This window comes from Chelmon rostratus, chromosome 6, assembly GCF_017976325.1.
Source record: "Chelmon rostratus isolate fCheRos1 chromosome 6, fCheRos1.pri, whole genome shotgun sequence".
Lineage (NCBI taxonomy): Eukaryota > Metazoa > Chordata > Actinopteri > Chaetodontiformes > Chaetodontidae > Chelmon > Chelmon rostratus.
The window spans coordinates 20,427,674-20,454,533 of NC_055663.1; the positions used below are offsets into that span (position 1 = coordinate 20,427,674).

General features: G+C 41.1%; 4 protein-coding genes across 5 annotated transcripts; 2 read left to right on the forward strand and 2 right to left on the reverse strand.

Annotated features, from left to right (window-relative positions):
- The first annotated feature begins 1,023 nt into the window (after positions 1-1,023).
- golt1bb (golgi transport 1Bb) lies at positions 1,024-4,308 on the forward strand. Its single transcript, XM_041939351.1, has 5 exons — positions 1,024-1,143; positions 1,842-1,933; positions 2,030-2,208; positions 2,292-2,373; positions 3,778-4,308. The coding sequence occupies exons 1-5, from the start codon at positions 1,119-1,121 to the stop codon at positions 3,814-3,816; spliced, it is 417 nt and encodes a 138-aa protein (XP_041795285.1). The 5' UTR covers positions 1,024-1,118; the 3' UTR covers positions 3,817-4,308.
- Positions 4,309-8,639: 4,331 nt separating this feature from the next.
- Positions 8,640-11,488, forward strand: LOC121608182 (tubulin alpha-1B chain-like). The gene is made up of 4 exons (XM_041939355.1): positions 8,640-8,730; positions 9,704-9,926; positions 10,032-10,180; positions 10,278-11,488. The coding sequence occupies exons 1-4, from the start codon at positions 8,728-8,730 to the stop codon at positions 11,256-11,258; spliced, it is 1,356 nt and encodes a 451-aa protein (XP_041795289.1). The 5' UTR covers positions 8,640-8,727; the 3' UTR covers positions 11,259-11,488.
- Positions 11,489-13,980: 2,492 nt separating this feature from the next.
- Positions 13,981-20,303, reverse strand: LOC121608183 (L-lactate dehydrogenase C chain). 2 transcript variants are annotated; one of them, XM_041939356.1, is made up of 8 exons: positions 20,198-20,303; positions 17,930-18,066; positions 17,005-17,122; positions 16,640-16,813; positions 16,377-16,550; positions 16,105-16,222; positions 15,406-15,529; positions 13,981-14,786 (listed from the first exon to the last, which is right to left on the reverse strand). In XM_041939356.1, the coding sequence occupies exons 2-8, from the start codon at positions 18,056-18,058 to the stop codon at positions 14,619-14,621; spliced, it is 1,005 nt and encodes a 334-aa protein (XP_041795290.1). In that variant the 5' UTR covers positions 18,059-18,066; positions 20,198-20,303; the 3' UTR covers positions 13,981-14,618. The 2 variants fall into 2 exon arrangements, with proteins under 2 accessions (XP_041795290.1, XP_041795291.1); XM_041939357.1 differs by having other exon boundaries at positions 20,222-20,302.
- A 1,740-nt stretch (positions 20,304-22,043) lies between these two features.
- On the reverse strand, positions 22,044-26,613 carry tmpob (thymopoietin b). The gene is made up of 6 exons (XM_041938993.1): positions 26,009-26,613; positions 25,747-25,864; positions 24,997-25,152; positions 24,694-24,803; positions 24,514-24,611; positions 22,044-24,023 (listed from the first exon to the last, which is right to left on the reverse strand). Exons 1-6 carry the CDS (start codon positions 26,240-26,242, stop codon positions 23,639-23,641), a joined length of 1,101 nt encoding a protein of 366 aa, XP_041794927.1. The 5' UTR covers positions 26,243-26,613; the 3' UTR covers positions 22,044-23,638.
- Between the last annotated feature and the right edge of the window lie 247 nt (positions 26,614-26,860).

Here is a 26,860-nt window from a genome sequence, read left to right on the forward strand (position 1 = left end):
TGCTTGTGTCGGGATGGGCTCAACCCTCTGTGGAATAAGTAAGATAAGATAAAACTTAATTTATCCTCGGCCGGAGAAGTTCCGGCATTACAGCAGCATGTCATAGCAGTTGGAAAGAAAAAAAAATTACAACAGAGATAGAGAAATTCAAGAAACAAAATACAAAATAAAAAGTAGACTATATATATATATATATATATATATATATATATATATATATATATATATAAACACTCAACCTGGACTATAACTCCCTGTCACAAAAGGTTGAAGAGTAACGCAATTTCGATTCTCTGTTTGTCCTGTACATACTGCAGAATTGACAATAAAGCTGACTTTGACTTTGACTTTGATATATATTATACAAGCAAAATGAAAATTTGACTATATAAAAGATAAAAATCTGTAGAAAAAATATACAAAAAATATGCATTACCACAATAAGTGTTAATCCTATTGCACAGAAGAAGAAAAATATACAAAACAGTAAAAAAAATGTAATATTGCACAAAATGTAAAGGAAATATGCAATATTGCACAAAATGTAAAGGATCTGAGGGTATGTTGGCATAAATGACAAGAAAAAAACAACAGATTATTTGGCAAACAACATCAACACAGTCTCATGTCATGTGATGCTGGAGTTAAATAATCTGACATTTGATGGAATGAAGATTCTCAATAAAAGGTGCAGGGTATTCAGCACAATGTACTTAGGTATCAAAATATCAGAATGGAGTGTTATACGTTATTGATTATTGATACGTTATTGCACAAAGACATTTTAATGCTCAGCTGATCAAGACGAAGACAGTTTAATTACGTTTTATGCTGTTGGATAGTTTATTTTATAAAAGCTGCTACATTTTAACCTGTAAAGTAAGAAACTTCTGTTTAGCTGTCAGAAACATAACTAAAGGTTGTGCCATCCTCTGCACACATAGACGATCTTCGGTGGAATACGTGCGTGCGTGGCTCCTGAATACGTGGCGTAACAAACCGCTAGCTCTGCCTTCATCGCTGCCGCTGAAGTATCTGTTAGCGCTAACAGCCAAAGAGGCAGCTTTGAGTCGTTACGAGCTTTGTGTGAACTGATAAAATCTCCAGCTGCTGCCAAAATGATTTCACTCACGGACTCTCAAAGTAAGACCAGTTTATGTTTCTCCGCTGTTCTTTGCCTTTGTAGTGTTTGCTCGTAAAACCCGGTTTAGCTAAATGTATGAGGTTAGCAGCTCAAACGCCATTGGCTGAGAGCGTCGTTGCGTCACGAAGCGGCACATCACTGTGATCTGTCTCAAATGAAGAAATGACTGCGGATATATTTTAATAATAATTTATTTTCTTTGAATAAAGTGTCAACTGTTTAGTCTATTTTATCCAGTAATATATTTCTGTTAACATATGAGTTACTATCAACTACCTAAATCACCAGTTTTAAAGAAATAGTTAATTGATTCGTCATTTAAACTGTAAATGTGACACACTATATTAATAATTTAATAATTTATGATTTGCATTTGTATTAAATGACCATAACAAATACTTTATTGAAAATTTAATTGACTCAATTGTTAATTGAGAATGCATTAATTAGTTTGTTATTTGCACGGCTCTTATTTCCTGGTTTCTTTTCTCCACATTGAGTTGAATGAAGACTGCTAATTTTCACCCCCCATAAATACTGGAATCCATATATTTTTTAATGCATTCATCCATGCCCTCTGTTTAATTGATATTTGACCCTGTTAGTGTCTGCAGCTGCTCAGTTTGTTAACTACAGTTCATGATATGATGTTACCACACTATCAGAATAATAACTGTTTTGTGTCTTAAATCGACAGAAATTGGGATGGGGCTGACGGGCTTCGGTGTGTTTTTCCTCTTCTTTGGGATGATGCTGTTTTTTGATAAAGCTCTGCTAGCCATTGGAAATGTGAGTTGATCAGTACATCAACCATTACCGATATCTCCCTCATATGATCTGACAGTCACACCTGTGGTCATACTGCTGTCCTTGCTTTCTGTGCAGATTCTGTTCGTCTCGGGCCTGTCCTTCGTCATCGGCCTGGAGCGTACGTTCAGATTCTTCTTCCAGAGACACAAAGTCAAGGCCACCAGCTTCTTCCTGGGAGGAGTGTTTGTGGTTCTGATCGGCTGGCCGATCATTGGAGTCGTTCTGGAGATCTACGGGTTCTTCCTCTTGTTCAGGTCAGCTCAAATGGAAAGAAAACTTGTCTCTTTGAATTAATGTGAATTTTGTGGTCTCACCCCGTTCCCACTCTCTTTAACAGAGGATTCTTCCCGGTGGCGGTGGGCTTCATCAGGCGAGTTCCTGTGCTCGGGTCTCTGCTCAGCTTACCAGGGATCAGTACAGTAAGTATATCGGGATGATCAATCAATTGCAAATTGAAGGTCCCATCAAATTTTGGAGACTTTAAACTTGCTCGAGATGGCTAATATTTGGCTAATATTTAGAATATTTAGTATTCACTTTTTTCCCGCCCCTTTGTTTTGTTACGTGTTTATATGGTTGAGGGACTTTTTTTTACATCTATTTTGTATCAAAAGCTGCAACAACATCCTATATTTGACAGTTAGTTCCTGAAAACACTGCATTTACAAGCAACCACCAAGACGAACTGCAGTTAAAGATGAACTTAGTGGTTCAGCTTACAGGCTAAGGAGTATTTTTATTATTGATTAATCAGCCAGTTTTTTTCTTGATTAATTGTTTGGCCTATAAAATGTCAGAAATAGTGAAAAAATGCTGTCAGAGGTGATCTGTTCCTGTTCCCTATTTTATTATCCAAAATTCAAAGACATTCAGTTTGCTGTCATCAGGGCATTGGTTTGGCATGAAAAATGACTAAAATTATGAATTGTTTATCAAAATATTTGCAGATTAATTTCTGTTAGCATAACTCTGCCATGTTTCCATTGACCCAAAACAAACCCATGTTGCATGTTGAACCTATGTCCAGGAGACTGCTGCTAACTTTGGTGGATGCTGTACAGTATTTACTGTGAGTTTTTCAAAGTGCAGTCGTCAAACATGGTTTTAAAGATAATTAAAAATTTGAGCCAGAAATACTAACTGGCAGGAATTTAACCAGGCACTTTCAAAAAACACTTGGCAGGTGATTGGATGAAGCATCCATCGCCGTCTATCACTGGCTAACTTCAGCCAATCAGATCAATGAACCATATGATGATGTAGGAGCACTCTTGCAGAAGCCAGTCGGGATCTTTTCTGTGCCGTTCTTTGCACTTCTTTCAATGAAGAAACACTCCTCAGCTCTGATATAACTGATGTTATAGCAGCATCTGCGGTAACCTCTTCAGGAGCCGCCACTGTTGTGCTTATTGTGGACTTTTACTGAAATGTGAGAGCTGACAGTTTTTCTCCTGTCTGGCCTTAGCACAGTGTCTCTGTCTGTCTTCTGAACATGTCCTCATGGGATTCCTCACTTTCCTCACCTTTGTAAGTCTATGAAGACTCTCAGTGTCCAGGATCAGTTATCGAATCATAATCAGCTCAGGATATCATCTGATGCTGGCAGCCTCTCTTGAATAATCTCTTTATTCCTTGTGCCAACATTGTGCTCTCAAATTCTGCCTCATTACAACAATTTTAAATGAACCTTCAGGTAGGTAGAGCTTCGGATCAAAAACTAACTAACCTAACCCTAATGTTTAGTTCCTCGGTCTTCTTTCTTTGAGCTTTAAACTTAGTTTGCATTGAAAGCTAACTCTGTTTGTGCTCTTTTTCTCTTTCAGCTGGTGGATAAAATTGGTGAGAGCAACACTATGGTATAACAGTGGGCTCTTAGTGAATCGGAGGAGTTATCATCGTATCTAACAGCGACTGTATATTTTGGTCATTGCCACTCCAGAACTGTGAATCCAAACATTTTTCTGCACAAAAGACACAAGTGGACGTTTTACTGACGTCATGATGTTTTGTGTCTGATGGCCACTCAGACGATGTTACCAAGAGATTTGTTTGTTTGTTTTTTATTTAAACGCTGGAAGCAGGCCTCCCTTTTTCTACCATTCCAGTCTGATATTTATGGACTGATAACTTGAGATCACTGGATTAACTCAGCCGAGAGTCAGGAGCTCCTCCAGAGTGTGTGCCTCAACAGTCACTGAGAGCTGTTTGTTTGAGTTCCTCGATGAAGTGTTACTGGAATTTTGTACATTAAAAATAAATGATGTTGCGCTAAATGTGACAAAGAAACCTGAGCTGTGGTTTAAGATGCTTGTCTTAGAGACGTTTTACTGTAACTTTTGTAAGTGCATACTTGAAATAAAAATGTGTCTTTTATAGATTTGAGTTATATTTTTTGCTGCAGAGGTCACATTTTGCACGCCACCCAGGTAATTACATTACAGTATAATTATATTATTATGGATTCAAATACAGTTTTTAGTAACTCCCATTGCTTAAGAGTGTCCTTTGATTTCAGTTCCTGTCTGAGGTCAGAGATGACTGAAAGGTGCAGTTCACATTTTAATGAAATTATATATTGGCAGTATATATAACACATAAGTGGAATTTAATGCATTTTTAAGTGTTAATCTATTTAAATATATTAATGTGTTTGTTATAACTGTGTTTACACAGCATAACAGCAGTAATCATGCTATATGATTACCAACATGAGCAATACTCCCAGCATGTTACAAATATATGAACTGTTTCCTATTAACAATCAACAGCTATAAACAATTTACATGCACGTACAAATCATTCAGAGTCTGGTTAATAATTAATCAACTAATTTAGGACATCATGAGCAGGAAAAGCACAGGTGTAAATAATAATAATAATAATGTTAACAATGGCTCCATTACCTGCAATGCATTGAGAGTAGACCATGTCAGTGATTGAGCATCGCAGTCTTCTCATCTAGTCACCATGTTAGCAAGAATAAGGACGATTTCTTTCATTTCTAAGATGAAATGAGCAAACAGCAGATTCACGTGTGTTAATGTAAAAAAGATCAAGACAAACTTCCACAGTAACTCCAGCGTGACACATCACGACACGCTCAGCTTTTTATGGAAAGCATCAACACATCCACCAACTTCTACTCCACAGCCACATCCTCAGTGACACGCTGTCATCACGTCAGCCTCATTCATTAAGTCTCTGCAGTGTCGTCATCACCTGGTGACCCCGTGAGGAGACTCAGAAAAGTTGAAATGTCTGTCCTGTGCCAGCGATTAATGAGCAGTGACAGCTTGAACAACACCTGTCACTCTCATCATCTGGAAGAATTACGTGAGACGTAATTAAGATACCTGTCACCCTCATCGCTGCTGGTTAATGAGGTGCTTTGTCTTCAATAATCCAACAACAGTGGCGGAGGAGGGCGAAGCACAAATCACACCAGCTGCAGCCTGCAGGAGAGCACAGCAGATAACATTAACGGTAAGCTATTTCCATTATATTCTTATTATTAGTATTAGTATTATTAGCTGTTGTATGTTTGTCAGTTTGCAGGATTTTTACTTTACCTTAAAATATGTGAGAAGTCAGAAATAAATTAAAATGTTACTTTACTTTGAGGTTAATTAAATGTCAATTTGAAGAGTAAGTTTATGTAAGTCAACCTATTTAGCATTCATAAGCAGCAGCATATAAACATTTAACAAACAGTTTAGAACATGCTTTAATGTTGCTGTAGGCAGAAATAAGAATAAGAGTTTGTAATTATGTGAGGGCCCATAAGTGGATGCTGTAGAAAGAGATAATGTATGATAATATAGGAAAATACACCAGAAAATATATCATGAATAGGTCTTTATAGGAGAAATTATAATTGTTGGCAAATGCTGTGTATTAATAAACTAGTGTTAAAAACAGTGTTATTGTTAAATAACCTGAGTGTCATTCCAGGATTCAATAATGTCTTTAATGGTCACGTTGCTTGTGGCGACACTGGTGACCCAGTGTTGGAGTGCACCACAGGTGGGTGAAATCTGATTGCACTCTTTCTAGTCTAAAGAAATCTCATTATGAGCTAAACTTGTATCTTTTCCATCGCTTTTTTCAGTGGAGAAACTGGACTCCTCAGGCCATCTTATACCTAAAAGGAGCACGTAAGATTTTGCAGAGGAAATTTAAAACCATAGAGCTTCCTTGTTTTGAACCGCCTTGCAGAATGAGGATGAAACAGTGCTGAATGTCGATCTGTTGCAGAGGGACACCGCTCAGTGTTGGAGCGCGCCAGCAGAGAGGAAGCAGACACTTTAGGTGGGTGTAGTACGAGATGCCCTGCAGGAACTACATGTGATGAAGGAGGAATAGTTGAATAAGCGGCGGTGTGCTATCATGTTATGACTTTTTAAAGCGTGTACCAGTTTCTAATAATACCCCTTTATAAAGGCTTTACAAGCTGTAACTAATGGCTTTATTAATGTTTACTAAATGATTTTCTAATGGTTTTTAAATGAGACACAAGTCATTAATGCTTCTGGATAATCTCTGTGGCTGCTGCTTGTCTTTGTGTCCCTGCAGAGCGTCACCACCACAGCCGTGATGGACTCGGATCGTCTTGGTCCTCTATTCTTCTGGAGCTGCAGCAGCGGGCTGTGGAACAAGGTAAAACCCTGAAAGCTATTACAAACACTCTGCCTCACCGTCATCTGACCAACTTCAATCTGTTTCCTTCTTTAGGTGGAGGAATTCCAGATAATTACCCAGAGGAACAGCAGCTTAATTTCAACTATTTTTAGTGTTCAAGTTTTTTCTTTTTTGTTGCATTTCCTGTATTTAGTGTGTTTTTCTGAATGTGTGACTTACTGCTGTTTGCTTCTACTTAGAGTTAAACTTGCTGTGTAAATAAAAGCCCCTCATCTGAGAGTTGTGATTGTTTAATCCTGAGCCATGTGTTCATTTCTTATTTCAGTGTTTACGTTCCCCTCGTTAATGAGCCTGCAGAATCCAGTTTGTGTGTATGTATGACAGCTTTTTATCCATTACGAAAAAGAAGCCTGTGTCACCTTGGGGCAACAATTAAGTCATTCACACCGCAACAGTGATTAACACCATGCTAAACACCATTCATCATCACACTGTCCACACCGAGGTCACTGAGAGAGGTGGCTCAGTGAGTTTTATTGGAATTGGCAGCCTGAACCGGCCATGACTCGGTCAAACAAAGGCCACCAGCTGAGCTGTGGAAGCGTGGACGAAATTTTGATTTTAGAGGTCGGGGGGACACAAGTATTTTTAATAAAACGTAATGAATCCAGGGGAGTTCTTTAAACCATTTCTTTTGGAAATGTAGGGTTATATGGCTCAGTTATCTGATCTGGCCCTGTTCTTCCATCTTGTGCAAGTTTACTGCCTGAGCATCTGCTGACCCCTGGCTGTTGCTGATCCAGCTAAGATAAACATAACAGAAGGTGGAATATCTATGAGCAATTTATAATTTAATGAATGACTAATTAATAATGACAAAAATATTGCCTAATAAACTAGTTTATGTCACTCCTTCCCTACAGTGAGTTCTTGACCCAGCTCATGTCACAATGCTTAATCTCAGGACTAATGTTTATTCTTTCAACCTCACCTGTGAGCCTCCAGCCTCTCCTCCTTCATCTCCTCCAGCTTCACCTCCTCTCCCTCCTCCAACCTCTTCTCCTTCATCTCCTCCAGCTTCACCTCCTCTCCCTCCTCCAGCCTCTTCTTCATCTCCTCCAGCTTCTCCTCCTCTACCTCTTCCATCTCCTCCAGCCTCTCCTGCTCTACCTCCTCCAGTATCTCCTTCTGCATCTCTACTATCCATCACCTGATAAAAATATATTGATGCATGACATGAACAGTGTGACAATTTGCAGCGTAACAATAATCAATTTTGATGACATGGTTATAGAGAAAAAAATCTTAGTTTCACAATTATCATGAGTATGGACGTATAAAATCACTCGTCAATCATTTGTAATCTGAGGTTTTATTGTATTTTTCCCTAAATCTTTCATTGTTGGTGTTTTTTAAAAACAGTTGCTGCCTTTCAACACACATAAAAATAATGAATAAAAATAATCAAAAGTGTAGGCTATTTCTTTGGCATTAAATATACGTTTTTAAAAAATCTCTGCATTGTTGAGGTTCTACAGTAGGCTAATACATTTTATTTATCAGCACTTCAAAACTCACAGACATTTTACAAGATTATTGAGAGCTTTGTAAATGATGAGGACGATCTTGCAGTGGATGCTGTTTTATTGGGAGGTGAAGTGAAGGTGTTGCAGGACAGGCGGCCTATAATTCGAGCAACTTACACTTTGACTTCTAAAGAAGTCTCTAATGTCCAGTTTCCTTTTTTGGACATCCTGCTGCGCCTATTTACCACACACACGCGCGCGCACACACACACGTGCGCACACACACCACACAGAGGCACGCCGCACGTTAATATAGTGTAACACTGGTTTTTACCGTCCAAAATCAGCCGTCCCCCCTGTCACTCAATCAGGTTGTAAACCGCCAGGGAATGTGTATTTTAACCAATAGGATTCCACCCATGTGACCCCCGAAACCAATCGGATTCAGCAGCACATTCCCGCCGGTTCAGAGAGTATAAAACCGCCCCGCCCAGAGAAAGTCATCAGTTACTTCTTACACAGGACTCATGAAGGCCAAGCGGTAAGAGCGAACTTAGCCTATTCCTCTTCTTAATCTAAACCCCGACTGACTTCAAAGCTTCAGGAAACATGGTGAGTATGAAAACATACATTTTCTTAACTTTTCATGTTGATTCAAGCAAATTAAAAACTCTGAAGTGTGTCGCCAGGCGGCAGCGCAGTTTAACTATTACACAGTTTAACGTTAACCGTTAGTAATTTGAATAAGCACCATTAATGGTCTACATTTGAGCTTTGTTCAAAATAAAGAAATAAAACGTTTGAGTTGAAAATCTGTCCACCATACTCCACCTTCAGTGGGTCGTTTTAACTGTAACTTTGGTAATTTTAGTGTAAGTTAACTCGACAGAGCACAGCCCAAACTGAAGTTCAGTCTGAGCTGCCAAAGCCATAGGCAACTACCTCTGACGTGGATGATGTAATTTCGGAACAGCAGCCAGCCAAAACAGGCTAACTCTGCGGTGGTCAGCTAGTTTACCTGTTTTGCCTAGAGACACCGGATGTTAACACGCCCCCACGGGCTCAGGGGAATAGCACCAGAATATCATCACAAAATATTGGAATATGAACGAGTTTCGCCGCAGATTATGCGTTATATAGAGGCTGTGCATGGGTGCCCCGAGTACTCGCATTATACGGATATATGCGCTGCTCCACTAGGGCTAATTTCTTCAAAACGACTCCAAATGCCACCAAAGTTGTCTGGGTGAGTAAATTGTCGTATTTAATGGTAGACATAAGGTCCAGGTTGTAAAAAAAAACGAAAGTTGTCCTTTAAGTGCACTGTATGCCTGAATAATCAGCCTCTTTGTGATATCTTTGTTTCTAAGGGGTTTTCTGTTCTGCAAATAGCTGAATGTGCAACGTGTCATCAGGTGACCTCAGTCATGATGATCTGGTTCTTTACAAAGAGCCATTTAAAAAAAAAAGCCTCCTCCATAGATATTACATTAGCTGTAGAGAAGTTCTCGCCATGTGATGTGTAGCCTTTTGTGTCAAGTGTGTTTTTTATAATTTCTAAACTTTCTCCCACTTCTTACCACAGCGCGAGTGTATCTCCATCCACGTGGGTCAGGCTGGTGTCCAGATTGGCAATGCCTGCTGGGAGCTTTATTGTCTGGAACATGGGATCCAGCCAGACGGACAGATGCCCAGTGACAAGACCATCGGAGGAGGAGATGATTCCTTCAACACCTTCTTCAGTGAGACTGGAGCCGGAAAGCACGTCCCCAGAGCTGTTTTTGTGGATCTGGAGCCCACTGTCATCGGTAAATTTAATTCCCTCAATCTGAACTTTAGTTTAGGGAAATCAAAGTCAAATATCTGATTATTGTAAACCGCAACTAATGGAATGTGTGTTTTTCTCTACTTAGATGAGGTGCGCACTGGGACCTACCGCCAGCTGTTCCACCCTGAGCAGCTGATCACTGGAAAGGAGGATGCTGCCAACAACTACGCTCGTGGACACTACACCATCGGCAAAGAGATCATCGACCTGGTGCTGGACAGGATCCGCAAACTGGTGGGTACATTCAGAGCAGATTTTGGTCCTGAATATGAAATGAAAAGACAGAACTGTATTTGATGTGTGATCATTGTGTCTCCCTCTCTGCCCTCAGGCTGACCAGTGCACTGGCCTTCAGGGCTTCCTGGTTTTCCACAGCTTCGGAGGTGGCACCGGCTCTGGTTTCACCTCCCTGCTGATGGAGCGTCTGTCTGTGGACTACGGCAAGAAGTCCAAGCTGGAGTTCTCCATCTACCCAGCTCCACAGGTGTCCACCGCTGTGGTGGAGCCCTACAACTCCATCCTGACCACCCACACCACCCTGGAGCACTCTGACTGTGCCTTCATGGTGGACAACGAGGCCATCTACGATATCTGCCGTAGGAACCTCGACATCGAGCGTCCCACTTACACCAACCTGAACAGGTTGATCAGTCAGATTGCGTCCTCCATCACCGCTTCCCTTCGTTTTGATGGTGCCCTCAATGTTGATCTGACAGAGTTCCAGACCAACTTGGTGCCATATCCCCGTATCCACTTCCCTCTGGCCACCTATGCCCCTGTCATCTCTGCCGAGAAGGCTTACCATGAGCAGCTCTCAGTGGCCGAGATCACCAACGCCTGCTTTGAGCCAGCCAATCAGATGGTGAAATGCAACCCTCGCCATGGCAAATACATGGCTTGTTGCCTTTTGTATCGTGGTGATGTGGTGCCCAAAGATGTGAATGCTGCCATTGCCACCATCAAGACCAAGCGCTCCATCCAGTTTGTGGACTGGTGCCCCACTGGTTTCAAGGTTGGCATCAACTACCAGCCGCCCACTGTAGTTCCTGGTGGAGACCTGGCCAAGGTCCAGAGGGCTGTGTGCATGCTGAGCAACACCACTGCTATTGCAGAGGCCTGGGCTCGGCTTGACCACAAGTTTGATCTGATGTACGCTAAGCGTGCCTTTGTTCACTGGTATGTGGGTGAGGGTATGGAGGAGGGAGAGTTCTCCGAGGCCAGAGAGGACATGGCAGCTCTGGAGAAGGATTATGAGGAGGTCGGAGTCGACTCCATTGAGGGTGAGGGAGAGGAGGAAGGAGAGGAGTATTGAAAGGGACATAAAGGCTTTAGTTAAACAAGAAATAATTGATTGCAAAGTGTTCCTGAATGCATTACAAACAGAAATGTCTACCAATTACCAGTTTGGCTATGTTCTAAATAAAGTTCCTGTGACGTGAATTTATAGATATTACATTAGCTGTAGTTAGATGTGTAATGCTGTGTTTGTGTTCTACATGTGTCACATCTGTAGTCGTAAAAAGTTGTTTAAGTTGTTTGTGGACTGAAAATAAATCTGGGACAAAATTTAACTGAGTACTTGTCATTTGACCTGTTGGAGGTAACGCCATCCGTCTTTGCTTTTTCCTCCCTTTCCATGTGTGCTCCATGCATTGTTTCAGGCCATTCCTCTGTTTCTGATTATAGGGATCCAGTTAACTGCTACACATACATGTCAATATGAAATCAATATGGAGGCTTATTTTTGCAGTAAACATATTGCTATTTATTTGGAGCAACATGCATATTCTCAAAAGTCAAAATATAGATGATATGAGGAAACAAAGGTGCATCTGTTCTAATTCTGAATCGATGGTTCTTTTTTGTAGACCTGGACAATTTTATTAAGAAATATAATTAGAGCTGCTCACTTATTTCACCTCTACTGCTGTAGTTATTCTTGTGAAAGGCTCATTGGTTCACCCATTGATCGAGATATACCCCTGCAATGAACAGCAGCGACGTCAGACATACAGAAAGCACATATACTCAAAGAGGTGGATCAGAGAAAACAACATGCAAATATCTAAAATCTTGACCAGATAGTGAACTAATAAACTTGAAATAGTGCCTGGTAATATTTTGACAATAGTGCAAGTCTAGTACTCGCAGTACTTACTACAATGTAAAGTTGTTCAGAATTGCTTAGATTAAAATAACTATACAGTGAATCCATATAGAAACACAGGTGACACAATATACAGATGAGTATATTACAAACAAATGGTACTGTAAGACTTAGGATAAAAACCTAAATATGAGGTTATGGTTTGAGGGACAGTAAATTCAACACACTGATTTACAAAATCAGTGACTCTCAGATGTATAACAGATGTATAACAGGAATTTGTCTTTAATACAAATCCTTAAACTCTTTTTTTTGTGCCAGCATTATTCAAATGTTGAAAGGAAGAAAATAAATATTTCAGAAATCATTTCATTTTCATTTCTAAAGAAAGCAAAATGGAAAGATTTCTCGGTAAATGGGGACCTCTGGTGGTGGTAGAGGGTGGAAGTGAGAGAAATGCTGAGAGTATAAGAATTCATATCCTACATCAGGAAGAAGTTTTGACAGAATGTAAGTCCACCAGGTGACTACCTAACTCCATACATAGTAGGTGAAACTTGACCAGATGTATCGGTAGGCCGGTAAAAGGGTGTGAATTTCCTCTAGGGATCAATAAAGTTTTATCTTACCTTATCTTAACCTATATCAATACATTACAATTTATTTGTTGATTGCAGTTTGTATTTATCATGCAACTCTGCAAAGTAACTAGGAACTAAAGTTAGCTAATAAATGTAGTAGAGTAAAAAGATATTTGCCTCTGAATTGCCGTGGAATTGAAGTATAAAGTAGCAGAACATGGAAATACTCACGTAAAGTGAAAAAGTAAGTATTTATAGACTCAGTGAAGAAACTGATGTGATGATAGAGGTGAGACAAAACAAACGAGTGAAATCTCTTTAAAAGTGTGGGTCGGAAACCGGAAGAGCCAGCTAGAGGCGACATGTGCTGCGGACACGGACGTAATTTTAGGGGGGGATGCAGGGGACATGTCCCCTGCACTTTTTCAAAACGCTGTCTCTGTCCCCTGCAGTTTTTACTGTCCAAAACTGCAGGGGACAAAAAACCCCTGCGCCCCCCCCTAGAATTACGTCCATGTGTGGAGGAGTCGAGGTTTTAACCCTGTTTATTGCAGACAAACATTAATCAGAATAAAAGTACATTAGTATATGAAGGGCTCCTAAAGAAAGTGTTTTCTGTAAAAGCAACCATTTGACTGTTGGAAAGATCATCACTGTTCAGTGACACATTAATTCACCCAGCTGAACAAACACAGAAGCGTAGCTCCGAGCTGCTGCTAAAACCCTCTGGGTTTCCTGCTTCATGACCCGTACAGACATCGGCCGATTCCTTAAAGGGCTTCATTTCATTTGTTTTCAATAAACGTAACCAGAAATGTCAGAATTGATAATTGTGGGAGAAAGATTTAGGAGAAGAAATATCAAATGCACTGATGTTTTGCGTCGTATACACAACTCGTGTATCTGTGCCAGAAATGCTGTTGGAGAATGCAACATCGTCCATCGCACCTACAACAATGATTCCAAAAAAAGTTGGAACACTATGTGAAACATAAACAGAATGTGATAATTTGTTAATCCGTTTTGACATATAAAGACAAAGACAATATATGTAGTGTTTGACCTCATCAATTTGATGGATTTTTGTACATATCTGCTTATTCTGAATTTGATGCAGTTTCAGAAAGTTTCAAAGTTGGGACAGGAGCAACAAAAGACTGGGAAAGTTTTGGAACGCTCCAAAAACACCTGTTTGGACCATTCCACAGGTAAACAGGTTGATTGGTAACAGGTGATAATATCATGATTGTGTATGAAAGGAGCATCCTGGAAAGGCTCAGTCGTTCACAAGTGAGGATGTAGCGAGGTTCACCGCTTTGTGAACACATGATGGTTATAAAGGACGTTACTACATGGGCTCAGGAACACTTTGTAAGTGATTGCATTCTGTTTTATGTTTCACACAGTGTCACAACTTTTCTGGAATCAGGGGTGTGTTAAACCAATGCCAGTGTGTCTAAAACCCCCAACATGCGATCAATGTCAGCGTTCCCCTACAAACCTCATGCACATGTTTTGGCTGCGTCTATCCTTAAAGTTACTGTTTTCACATCGTTTTAGGATTCATTTCATTTTTCATTGTCACCTTTTTGATAAAAAAAAATCTTATTCTACTTTATAGTAGATTGTTCCTTACCACTGAATAACCGAACACACGCATTTCCTGTTCAAGCAACAACAAACTTGCTTTATTGCACGTCAAAGCAACAAGAGCGGTCCCACACTGCAATACAGTTGAGGACAAGTGAGTTAGAGCAGCATTTCACTCAGGTGATGTCACATTTCATGTCCGGTGAGCAGAAGTGTATAAACTGACACCTACAGCTAAATCTGAGGGTATTGAACTACGCCTGTGAGTCTACAGAGGGCAGTGGGTTTAAGGTGTAGAAGATGGAGCTGTCTGATTTTTAGTGACTGCAGAGTGATAATACTGCAGGGGTTGAGCAGTCAGGAAGGTGCAGCTATATTGCCCCCTGCTGGGCAGTCAGATGTCCTGCAGGTCCTTCTGGATGTCCCACAGCGTGTTGGCACTGGCCTGCAGTTGGGCCACCTCGTCATCTGTCAGGGTCATGTTGACCACGCTGGATACACCTCCACTGTTCAGCACGCAGGGCAGACTGAGATACACCTCGTCATCGATTCCGTACATGCCCTGTGCAGCATGAACACCGACCTTACTGAGTGTGTGACAATAAACATCTCAAATACAGTGTCAGCAGAGAGAGAACAGAAACTGCAAAACATGCAAATGTTTATATTAATATGTGAAAAGGCCGGAACAAAAAAGTAATTTGTAAACCACAATTTCAACGTGAATGCAAAGACATGAATGTAAAAAAGTTTTTAAATGTGGTACCCACTAAACAAAAGATCCACTGAGTCACTGAGCTCAATCTGATATCAGAAAATTGAGCCTGAATAAGTAAATCTGGAGCTGGAATTCAAATAAGAGTAAAAAAAAAAAAAAAAAAAAGAAAAAAGCAATCACTTTCAAATTTCTATTTTATTCAGCTTCAATCACTTCAGCTTGCAAATTAAGATTTTGACACACCTCAGTATGAGCATGAAAAATTCTAATTCATACAAATTAAAAAACAGATTTGCTGACTTTACTTGCAAAACATCAAAATAATGATATGTTTGCCAAAATGGCAAGAAGATAAAATATTTTAGCGAGTGCAACTAAACTGGTTAGGACGATGCTACACAGCAATATATAGCTTTTTGATTGTGAAAATTAATGTTTGTGTGTGTGTGTAAGCAGCCTTTACCTGCACCATGGTGGAAACAGGATGAATCCTGTTCATGTTCCGTATGAGGCTTTCTGTCAGGTCAGCTACACTCAGACCGATGGCCCAGTTGGTGTAACCCTTCAGTTTGATCACCTCGTAGGCACTGAGAGACACGAGACGCAGCTTTAGACGACACAAACCTGCTTAATGTTTGCATTTATTAAAGCTGGCTCGTTTTAATGGTGATGAAGCGGACATGAAGTGCTAAAAATAAACTGATAAAACACAATAACACTGTTTGAAGCAGCCTCACGCCTGCTGATTTTGTCCTCTACACTGATGAAAGAGACAGAGGGAGCGTGCTGGATGATATCTGTGTCTAGCATAAGACCATCTCACTTTTTCAAATGTAATTTAAAAGAAAAAAGACAATGTCCTATTTTTATACCAATATAATTCTTGTTTATGCACAGAGGAGGGCAATATCAGTTTGTCACTGTAATGTTACTATTCATGTAGACCTGAGAACAGTGAGAACATCTAAGTATGAGTATTTAGTCAGAATATGATTACATGCAGAGGTCTTAAACAACAATGCTGAATTATCACCTGAGGCGCACATAACCCAGATTCTGTTTTCTTCATGTTTTACACAGCATCCCAATATTTTTGGAACCAGGGTTGTAAAAATGACCACATCTAAAAGCATGTGAGCAAACCAGCTGAACTTAGGCCCACCTGTCCACCACCATCTTGTGGGTTTCCCTCCAGTTCTCTTCGTCACAGTCGGTGCCGATGTCCGGGTTCAACGTCTGCAGGTTGACTCCAGCCACGTTTGTTCCACTCCACACAGGCACTAAAACACCAGTGACAGCATCAGCCTCCGTCCACATACTTCACACACCACGCAGTCAAAGTCTGCACTATTTGTTTGCCAGTAACATATCGCCATACTTTCTTTCTGATTGCTCACGGGCAGTTCAGAGTTCAGAAGCTCCATAAATCCTCACCACTGGTGTCTCCGTGCTCTCCCAGGATCCAGCCGTTGAAGCTGCTGGCGTGGATGCCCAGTTTGTCTGCCATCAGGAAGCGGAAGCGCGCCGAGTCCAAGTTTGTGCCGCTGCCGATGACGCGGTGCTTGGGAAGGCCGCTCAGTTTCCAGGTCACATAAGTCAGCACATCAACTGTTGAAGTGTTGATATTAGAAGGTGAATACTGTATGTGTGTGTGAGCGAAAAACAGACAGAATGAGGGAATGTGCGTTCGACAGCACCTGGGTTGGAAACCACAATGATGATGCAGTCAGGGCTGTATGTGACGATCTGAGGAACGATGTGCTTGAAGATGTTGACGTTTCTCTGGACGAGATTCAGCCTGCTCTCTCCCTCCTGCTGACGGACTCCAGCCGTCACCACCACGATGCGGGAGTTTGCTGTCACAGAGTAATCTGAGAGACAAGGAGGAAGAGGAGGAGTCGATTTGTCATTGTGTTTAAGAGGATAAAAGCTCTGTCCTCACTTCCAGATTCCTATCAGTAGGAACAAAAATGGTTCAGTCAGTTAGCTGCATCCTGCAAATACCTCAACCACGTTTATCAAACTAAGATTGAGTGCTACGTTGTCTGAGGTGTAAACTTGCCTTTGTCTGCAACTATTTTGGGGGTTTTGAGGAAGAGGCTGCCGTGCTGCAGGTCCATCATCTCTCCTTTAAGCTTGTCCTCCATCACATCCACCAGGGCCAGTTCATCAGCCAGCTCCTGCACACACCCCAAAGTTCAGAACAAGCCACACCTCACGGCTTTCCCTCAGAGTCCACTCATTCAGTCACACACCCCCGTTGCTATCGCAATGAAGAAGTTCATGTTGTGTGTTTTGGGGACTTAATATATACCTGACCCAGTGTTGTAGTATGGCCACCACCTGGCACGATCACTGCTCATTGGTATTCTGCATACACAGTATGTTCTCCCATAAGGAAACATTATATGTTGCCTTGTCTGTGTTTTATACAACTTTTACACAGATGACACTCGAATATATATATAACAAAAATTAAGACAAATTACTGAAAATGTTATTTTAATGCAGGATAACCTCAATGAAACATAAGATAAAGTGGCTCAATCTCACAACCTTTTCAAACTTAAACCACATAAATCAATCAAATCAAAACCTGATCATAAATCTATTTTTACTTGTTTACCTACCCCTCTACTTAACTACTGTGCATACAGTATAATGAGATTTAAAATTGAGTTAAAGGGATTCTTACTGTGGAGTCAGTCCCTCATTTGAGTCAAACTTTCTGCTGTTACAGCCAGAAAGCTGCTGCCCAATTTCATCCAGGCTGAACTGCTTCAGTAAGAAGACAGTTTTGGTGACAAATACATTTTTATGTCATTCTGACCACACCCTCACAAGGACAGTGATGGGATGAGAGCCAGACCAGACACCAAGAGATCAGTAATCCGGTGTCAGTCTAGGATCCTGGGTATTACCCCATCCTGTGACACCAGCAGGCGGGAGGGTAATCTGAGCAGAGGCAAAACCAGTGGGGCTCTTACCCTGAGCAGGATGCTGACAGCACAGGCCATGCCAACCTGGCCCACACCCACCACCGTCACTTTATTCCTGGGGGGCTCTGGAGGACCACTGAACAGCGGTGTGATCAGCTTCTGCAGGATTGAGGCCATCTTCAGTGCTGAGGAGTGTAAAATTGAAGAACGGGGAGGAGGAGAGAGAAGAGTATTCCTGGTCAGCAAACATCTTGACTGTGGACAAGTGACAAAACACCACACAGGGACACGACTGAGGGAAACGGTCCTGCATCCAGAGAGCAGGTTGCGTGCTCAAACTTCATAAATACTGCATTCAGGACATAGCGGGTTTTATTCTGAGCGTAGAGGGATTACAAATTAAGCCTGACAATTGTCTCCCTAGCTCTCACAGAAGCACGACTTCCTTGACATCTCGTCCATTACAAGAAAAAAAGAAAACACACTGACTCTTCTGCAGAGTTCACCTTGAAAAGACATGCGGCCAGACACAAAGAACAGCAGCAATACTTGCATTTTTCCGCGATGCTCCGAACTGCGAGGTATAAATACCACCATGTGATCAGCATGGCAGACTGAATGGATACCTAAGGTGTGTTCTCACAGAGCTGACTAACGCCTGCATCCACAACACCTCCCACAGTCACTGCTTGTGCAATCCAGGCAGTCGAGGCAGGTATCCAGTCAGCTGCAGCGGTAGCACAGAGCACATGTGACTCAGGACTGGACTTGGGAGCTGCAAGCTGCACAGATCTCCTCCACCCTCCCTCCGCCCTCCTCCCCAAATGGAGGACGGAGCACTATAATCGGATGCCAAACTTGACTGAGTGACTGCAGACTGTTAAAGGAGTTACAGTAATCCCTTAACGATGCCTCCATCTGCTGCACCTGAACTGCAGATGAACATTAACCTTGTATCCAGTAAGGTGTCTCCAAAGAACAATAACAAATTACTTCAATCATATAGAGTGAAAGAAGTATTTTACAAATTATGTCACCTAAATTCTCTCTCTGAGATAAGTGCAGCATCCTACATTAAAGCTATACTACTACCACTGTTAAATAACAATAGACAGAAATCTGAATTATGTATGATGTAGCTGCCACCACATTTTCAGCACATTGCACATGTGGGAACTGTCTTTCCTTTATGCTGCAGATTGCACACATTGTAAAACATGCAGCACCACTTTTTCTCTCCAACTGTTGTCTGTGCATAGATTACTGCTTGAAATTGTGGTAACAGAGCATACTAACTAGATGATGATACAGAATGTCAATGAACCAGTCCTGAAATGAATCACTCATATTGTGAACCAAGATGTCTGCAAAAACTATCCAGGCCTCTCTGGATAAAGCCCCACTGAAAGTTCACTGGTGTGCTGTCCATTCAGTAGCCTGGATTACCAAGAGAAAGCGCTCAACAGATGTAAACACAGGCGGTTAATGAGGTGGCTAAGCCTGCAAGGTCGCGGGGGGGGGGGGTTGCAGATTTCATAACTTTTAATGATGCAAAATAAGAACGTTGTCTGTTCCTGAATGATCAAGGAGCCAAAGATTCGACAGAGAATTGCCTTTTCATGCCAGAATTGTAGACAAGACAGCTGTGCATGCGACCTGTCGAATGTTTACGGGACACACTTGAACTTGAACACAGGCAGCGTGCCGTACAGGCGGCAGACCACACATTAAACATCTGAAAACTAAAATCTCAAAATATTTAATGTATATATATTTAATGTCAGTTTCTGTATGACTACTATACTGCAGTAATAATACCTTAGACAAGCAAAACAATTAGCTTTGAGAATATTTTTTCAACATGTCATAACATCCCTTCTGGTTACTTATCTGATGAGCCAAAGGGGCCCAGATAAAATTGCATTTCAAGGAAACAATCTACTCACCCCTCAAGAAAAGAAACCCAAAGGCTGTCACATCTACTGATGAAAAAACTGTATGTTGACCCACTTACATGTGGTGGATAAGTAGACGGCAAACAGATTACCAAAATACATTTCTTTTGCAATTCTAAAAAGGCTGAAAAACACCAAAGCCTAAAGTCTGTACACAGAGTACAGACAGCATGAGGAGCAGGACACATACTAAACAAATTCAGCTGTCGTCACTTCATAAAGAAAAGGTCGGACAGCATAACTTTCCCCACAGTTAGACAAGTGCACCACAAACCAAAATCCAACCAAATCCAGGATAACTCTCTCTGCCTCCTGCAAATATCTCAAATTTCCCTACAACACTGAAATCATCAAAGTTCACCTGTTATCTTGAGGGTCCGCTTACTTTGTAAGTCCTCGTCCTTTCTCCAGCACTACAGTAACACTCACTTGGTGTGGTGTACGGTGTGCCTCCCCCTCTTCCTGCTGCAGCCTACTGGATTTAATTGACTAAGCCTCTCCATCCCCTACAAAGTCTCAGTTTGGCACTCCAAGGTTCACCTCAGTCAGCTGGTACAACATTCACTGACAACAGCACATATTTCCTGTTAAATGACAAAGAGAAGGAAAGATGGTTGCAATATTTTGCCACATTCCACTTTGAAAAAGGTTAATCATAATAATAAATCAGTTAGTTTGGTGCAAATTCATATAGAATATATCAGGTGTGTCTTTCATGTTACACTTTCTTCTGGAACTGTAAATAAATGCTGCTTCATAGCTTCTCTGCACTGGTTAAGGTCCATTGATGGGCCACTGCAGTGTTTTGGCTGAGGTTTCAAATAAAAATGACTCCAGTTCTTCCAGCTGCAGAGCAGCCCCAGAGCAAATGGATTTCAGGAGTGTGTCTAATTTAGGGAGTGTTACCACAGACAACAGGTTTTGAGATTCACTGATTATCATCCTTGGATGGGGGCATCTTGAAAACGGCCGAGCTGCATTTCTTAGTCAAGCACAGACACCGTTGAGCCAGCAGGGGGAGACACTACTCAGTGCACAGCCTCTGCAAGGGAAACACAGTAGAATGACCACTTCAACCAGACATCTGATTAGCTTTGTTGGGCATCTGCACTCAAGATCCCTATTAGCCTCACTTGAAATTAGTCTCTATTTGTTTCTCGAGAAGTTCCAGGAAGTTTGGCTACACTCAGGAACTACAGAAGAGGGACCAAGTGTGTGTGTTTTGATCTACATGCCTGAGGAAGACCCTGCACATTGAAATGTTGCCTTTTTAAGATAATTAAACTATTCATTTGGAGCGGTGTGCAGACCTTATTCCCACGTACCCTGCACTACTACAAGCACACACACAAGAATACGATTAATTTGGGTCTCAACATAGTGTCCCATGGCCTATGTTGTGTTTCAGGGGCTGTTTTGAATTATAAAAAATAAAAAAAAATAAAGGAAGCATTGCAAGTTTATGGAGTTAAAGATGCAAAGACTTCATTTGCTTCTTCCAGAAACATTCATGCTGTAGAAACTAAGGTGAGGCTACTTTGCACCATCTAGGAATTTACCAATAAGGCCACAGCAAAGCTGAAAGTCTATAGAAATCCTGGAAGGCACTTAAAGAGGGCGTTTACCACTTCGAATTCATGATAACAAGCGTTAAGTGATTTGTTTTTTGCTTTACTAAGAACAGCAGCAGCTGCTGATCTGGGCTGTGTTCTCTGTAGAAGCTGTGACCTACATTGCTTCTTTGACCTCTCACAGGAAGAACACCGGGGTGCTGAGGGACTTACCTGGTCAAGCTATTACATTAAGTTCATTACACACTGAGGTATTCTGAGGCTGCAGGAATAGAAGAAAAATCATAATTATAACATAGTATTTGTAAGGATGTACACCTGCCTTGTTTTTCGTTCAATCGAAGATGAATCAACTCAACTTCCTTGACATAGCATTGTCCCATCATCACTTTAAAACATTTAAATTTAAACTACCCACTTATGATTGTGACTTTGTCAAAAATATATTGTGATAAAAGTCCTATTTTTAAGTTTACAATCACATCCACTTTCAAATGAAGTTAAAACTTTTTTGAAAACTGTGCTTGGAAAACTGTTAGTAGTGATATAGCACATCTGTTATGATAAACTGGTTAAATTATGCAAAAGTACTGGCATTATCCTTGAAATATACACAGATGTGCTACAGAAGACAAATATCTGGTAACAACAAAGTTTATTTTATGATACACTGCCTACATGATCATAAATAAACAGATTGAAAATCCTTACCCACATAACCCCTGTCATTTCTGTCCATTGTGGGAGAGCTGCCTGATGATGAATTACTTGTGTTAAGTAAGCAAGATTTAGATTAAGATACAGTATCACTTGCATGTATTACATATTGCTTTCAAAAGTTACCTTAAATTGTGCTATAAAAAGTTGAACACGCCACTTTAGAAAAATATCAAAATAGAAACAAAGATGCCCCAGAAATCTTCTGAACCCCAACGTCACCTCCAGTGAATACATCCTTTCCCCCCAACAGGTAATCAGCCCCTTTCAGGGTCTTTATTGTGGTAATTTTCACAGGCAGAAGTACTGAAGAGTTCTGAAGAGAATAAATTGATTAACTGTCCCAAAAGGATGAAATTTCTCCATGTGTCTTCTTTGCAGATCTGCCATGTCTGGACACATGCAGCCAGTAAGGTGGGCTATGTGGGTGCACTGCAACAGCCAATCCTGCTTATAGGACTGAAGGATCAGAAATCTAATAAAAAAATTAAAAAACAGAACAAAAGAAAGCACAACAGACCACTAAAACCCAAAGCATGTAAACTCAAATGGGCACACTGGCAGGGCTGGAAAACCAATAATTATTAAACGCTGCAAATTTTGTTTCCTTAAAGAGTAACAGCCAAATAAACGGTAGATTATCGATACTCAGAAGCTGTGTCATTTAGAATTGTGTGTAAATTGGTGAGGATTTTGATAAAAGATGCCAAAACTACAGTAACTTTTCTTCCTCAATCCATTGACAGTAAAAATCATAACAATACAGAGTGACCAGAATTATCACTTTAGCCATAATCATAGAGCCCTGTATACAATGATTCAAGGCATGATCAGTTACTAGAAAACCTTTTAGACTTCAACCTGAACGTGGGCGGATTTTCCTCATGCAGTGACGTGACCTGATTACACTGTGTGTCTCCTCCCAGCACAGACCACATTAAAAAGTTTGAGCTGAATAAACCTGAGCACCATAGAAATAATGAATCACTCTAACTAACTCTACAGCTACGGAGCAAATTTTGAAATTTATACAGAAACACGTAGACATTCTGGTGTTAGTAGAAGCACTGCTTTGTGCTTTAAAATGGGAGGGCACTAAGTGCTAACAGTGTCCAGGCACTTCACCATCAGAAAAACACCTGGCACAGAGTTAGAAACTACAGTATCGCCTTCAAAAACTACAACCATGCATCGATAACCTGGCCTCTCCATTCTGCACTCGTTTCTACAAAGGTTAATACACACAAAGACACAAAACAATTCACAGATTAAAATCAACATTAAAATGAGTCTCTTCTGACAGCCACAAAACAGTGTTATCCAGAAGCTACTGTTTCCTCCTGTGGTGGGAGGAAAGCTGGAGTCAGGAGAGGAGAAAGTTTATCGTTCCAATTACATCTGAGTCCTTTGTCCAACCATATTGGTAAAAAGAAGAGGTGAGCCAAGTTTACTGCTTGAGTTGTGGTATGTTGTGGCAGGTGGCATGGGCATTGTTAGAGACTGCTGGGGGTCTTTTACTTGCCGGTGCTCTCTGTAGCATCGCTGCTGCTGATGCCCAGGTAGGTGGCTGCGTTGTTCACAACGCCCTGAAGGGGGACAATGATGCTGTCCCGGAGACCTTTGAGGGTGTTGATTTGATCGGCATCCAGGTTCTGGTAGGCATAGTAGAGAGAAACGGCCACCACAACAAGGAGCAGGAGCTTGAACAACAAAGAGAGGAAGCTTCGTTGGGCTGGTGCTTTGTTTGAAGACACGGTGCTGCCCACTCTGGAGAAAGACTCTGAGTACGAGCGGCTCTCAGTGTGGACGGTGCGCTGCACACGAGACTCATCAAGCCAGTATTCACTTGGCTTTAGTGGTCTACCAGCTGCACCTCGGATAGGACGCCTGCAGGTCGCACTGATCAGGAAAACAACACAATAAAACTTTGAGGTTAAGAACACAAGAAACACCTTAAGTCAAGGTCCACTTGCTAGATTGTCCGTTTTGAACTGCATCTCCTGGTCTTCCTCGGCACATCTGGTTTGGCGCAGTTTTCAAGGAGATAGCTTTCACATCTGTTGCCAAAGACTAACCCTGGAGCATTGGTCAAGACCCCTGTCTCTGTTCTGTTCTTTGGCACAGGATGTGATAGCTACCTCCAGCGACCACTGCTGAGTCAGGATGTGAAATGTGGTGAAAGCTAGTAAGAGGACCTTGATTCAACTTCAGCTTAAAAAACAAACAAAAAAAAACAAGTAGTATTTCAAAGGTGAAGGATGTTCTTTTGTGTTGAACTGTTATGCTAACATTTTGGTTAACTTGTTTTTCCTAATAGAATAATATTTTGCAGTACATGATTCTTATGCTTGGCTGTTTGTGAATCTGAAGAGTCATCACCAACTCTTACCTGATGCCTGTTGGCGTGCTTATTTCATTGGCAAGGATATCTTCAACAACACTCTCGCTGGCCTTCTTAGGTGTTTCTTCAGTAATTTCCTCCACCACCTATTAGTATAATATTAAAACACGTTCATACAACTTAAAAATATGCTCTCTCTGAGGTTGGGGATGGCAAAATGTGCCTCACCTTAGTTTGTCGTCTGCTGCTGGTTCTGACGGTAACTGGGGTTTTCCCTCTGCTCCTCACAGGCTTCTCTACCACAGGAACTGGCTCTGGTTCAGGGACAGCAATCTCCTCTAATAAACACATGCAATGTAAACACAACAGTGATACATTGCCATACCAGTACAGTAATCTGTGTTAGTATTCAGGGTAATTTTGCAGAAGAAAACATTTTTAAGACATACTGACATTTCCAGGCCAAGTTACTTGTCTTGTCATTAATGAGTAACTTTGAAAGATGATGAGTAATGTGTGGTCAAAGCTCACCATCCTCCTTGTCGCTGTACTGGTCAGAATTTGTGTTGCCATTCTGGTTACTGTCTGCCTTGGGGAGAGCCGTGACGTCTGTAGGAGGTTCAGGTTCAGCAGGAGGCTGGTCCAAAAGCTTCTGCAGCTTCTTCTCATACAGCTTGCGGGTGGATGCTGAATTGAGGCGAGGAAGGTGCAAAAAAAAAGGATACGTAAAGCTTAAATTCCAGTAGGATTTCTAAATTGTTGTTCTATTAAGTCACATTATTAACACGTGACAACCTGGACATACAGAACACTGCTGCAATGACCAATATATTCAAATATTTTATTTACTGACAGCTAATTTGAGGGTTCAAACGAGATTGCTAAATCAGATCGACCAATACAATGGTTGATGCTAGCATTTTGCATAGACAATGATATGGTGTATTGTACTCAAATGCCAAAGACATGTCTGAGGTAATTCAGGCTACAGTTAAAAGCATATTTGTTTTTTGGGTTATGACTGGTTGAATGTACCAGATTGTAGACGCTACATTTGATAAACAGGTCATCACAAAGTCAAGCTACAAACATGTTCTTGTACATCACTTTCTTTATTACTTTGTTTTTAAAGTGCTAAATCAATTAATAATGCCAATAAATGTATTCCTAATCCAATGTCTTTGTATCTTTGACTGACTAAAATCTAACCTTATTTTTCACGTTGGAAAAATATGAAAAGTTTTTCCACAAAAGTCTGGGACAGCCCTTCAGGGAACTCACCAACAATGGGTCCTGAGTCCACACCATGTTTTGCCAGCTGTTGTTTTAAATCTTCATCCGTGAGATCTGTCACCTCCACTTCGTCTGAGCGAGGCTTGTCTGTCTTTTTAGTAGCTTTCTGCAGAAACATTTCAAAAACAATCATACAACCAGTCTTAAACCAACTATAACTTACACAGTTTCTATCAATCCATACAGACGACCACCACGCCTTTTGACTGTTATACACACATAAAGAAAACAATTAAAAACAAAAACTTACTCTTCCGGATCGACTTCTGTTGGATACCACGGGAGCAGGTAACTCTTCGTCGCTGGAGAAGGTGTCTGCAGGTGGACTCTTCTTGTTGTTCAGTATGGTTAAGTTTTTCAGATACAGCTGCACATACACTTCTTTTTTATGCTCTCCGCTAGGAAGTGGCACATTGTTGGCCGTAAGCTCATTCTTCAGCTTATCTTTGGTGAGAACCGACGGATCTTCGAGGAATTCTGCCATGTTTAACTTTATTCTAGCTATCTAGCTTTCCTTTTTGCCGCTTACACCCAACGGAAATTAGCGCGTTCACTCAGCAGCTAGAAACAACAACACCGGGAACGTGACCGAATAGCGCTGTTGTCAAACACGACTGGCGCCTACCCGCTGCCAATTCAGCTAGCAGGACAGAAACGATTTACCAAAATAAATACCCAGTTTTGCTTCTTAGCCTAATAGCTACAATACTGACAAGTAGCTTTGATTTTTTCGAAAACAGATACACGCATGTGCTACGAACAGAACCAATGCAAAAATCTAAATTAAGTAGCTGTAATATGACTGAATTAGCTTAGCTTCAAACCGGTCCACTTGCTTCTGTCTGTCCGCGGTCGCAACAGGGCCAAACAACAAACAGCTTCGCTATTGGACGGAACACCCGAGTAAGCTCCGCTCCGATTGGCTTGCTATGAATGGAACGCTCGCAGGCCGCCGCCACAAAGAAACCACAGGCTGTATGTTTTCGATTAGGGCTTTACATAAATCCTATCGACGATATTTTCACTATTGTTTGAATTTACTGACATTGTCGACCTTATTGTTTCACTAAGTAGACGAATGCGAGTTTTAATGATTCATTTG

Excerpts from the sequence above, each read along its gene's own strand:
- golt1bb (XM_041939351.1), top strand. The coding sequence starts at position 1,119 with ATGATTTCACTCACGGACTCTCAAA. Across the intron at positions 1,144-1,841 it reads TTCACTCACGGACTCTCAAA|AAATTGGGATGGGGCTGACG; the intron begins GTAAGACCAGTT and ends TTAAATCGACAG. Across the intron at positions 2,209-2,291 it reads GGGTTCTTCCTCTTGTTCAG|AGGATTCTTCCCGGTGGCGG; the intron begins GTCAGCTCAAAT and ends TCTCTTTAACAG.
- LOC121608182 (XM_041939355.1), top strand. Across the intron at positions 9,927-10,031 it reads TCTGGAGCCCACTGTCATCG|ATGAGGTGCGCACTGGGACC; the intron begins GTAAATTTAATT and ends TTCTCTACTTAG. Across the intron at positions 10,181-10,277 it reads TGGACAGGATCCGCAAACTG|GCTGACCAGTGCACTGGCCT; the intron begins GTGGGTACATTC and ends CTCTGCCCTCAG.
- LOC121608183 (XM_041939356.1), bottom strand. The coding sequence starts at position 18,058 with ATGGCCTCAATCCTGCAGAAGCTGATCACACCGCTGTTCAGTGGTCCT. Across the intron at positions 16,814-17,004 it reads CAAAATAGTTGCAGACAAAG|ATTACTCTGTGACAGCAAAC; the intron begins GCAAGTTTACAC and ends CTTGTCTCTCAG. Across the intron at positions 14,787-15,405 it reads CTGTTTCCACCATGGTGCAG|GGCATGTACGGAATCGATGA; the intron begins GTAAAGGCTGCT and ends CATGCTGCACAG.
- tmpob (XM_041938993.1), bottom strand. The coding sequence starts at position 26,242 with ATGGCAGAATTCCTCGAAGATCCGTCGGTTCTCACCAAAGATAAGCTG. Across the intron at positions 25,153-25,746 it reads GGACTCAGGACCCATTGTTG|CATCCACCCGCAAGCTGTAT; the intron begins GTGAGTTCCCTG and ends GCCTCAATTCAG. Across the intron at positions 24,612-24,693 it reads GCAGCAGACGACAAACTAAG|GTGGTGGAGGAAATTACTGA; the intron begins GTGAGGCACATT and ends TTATACTAATAG.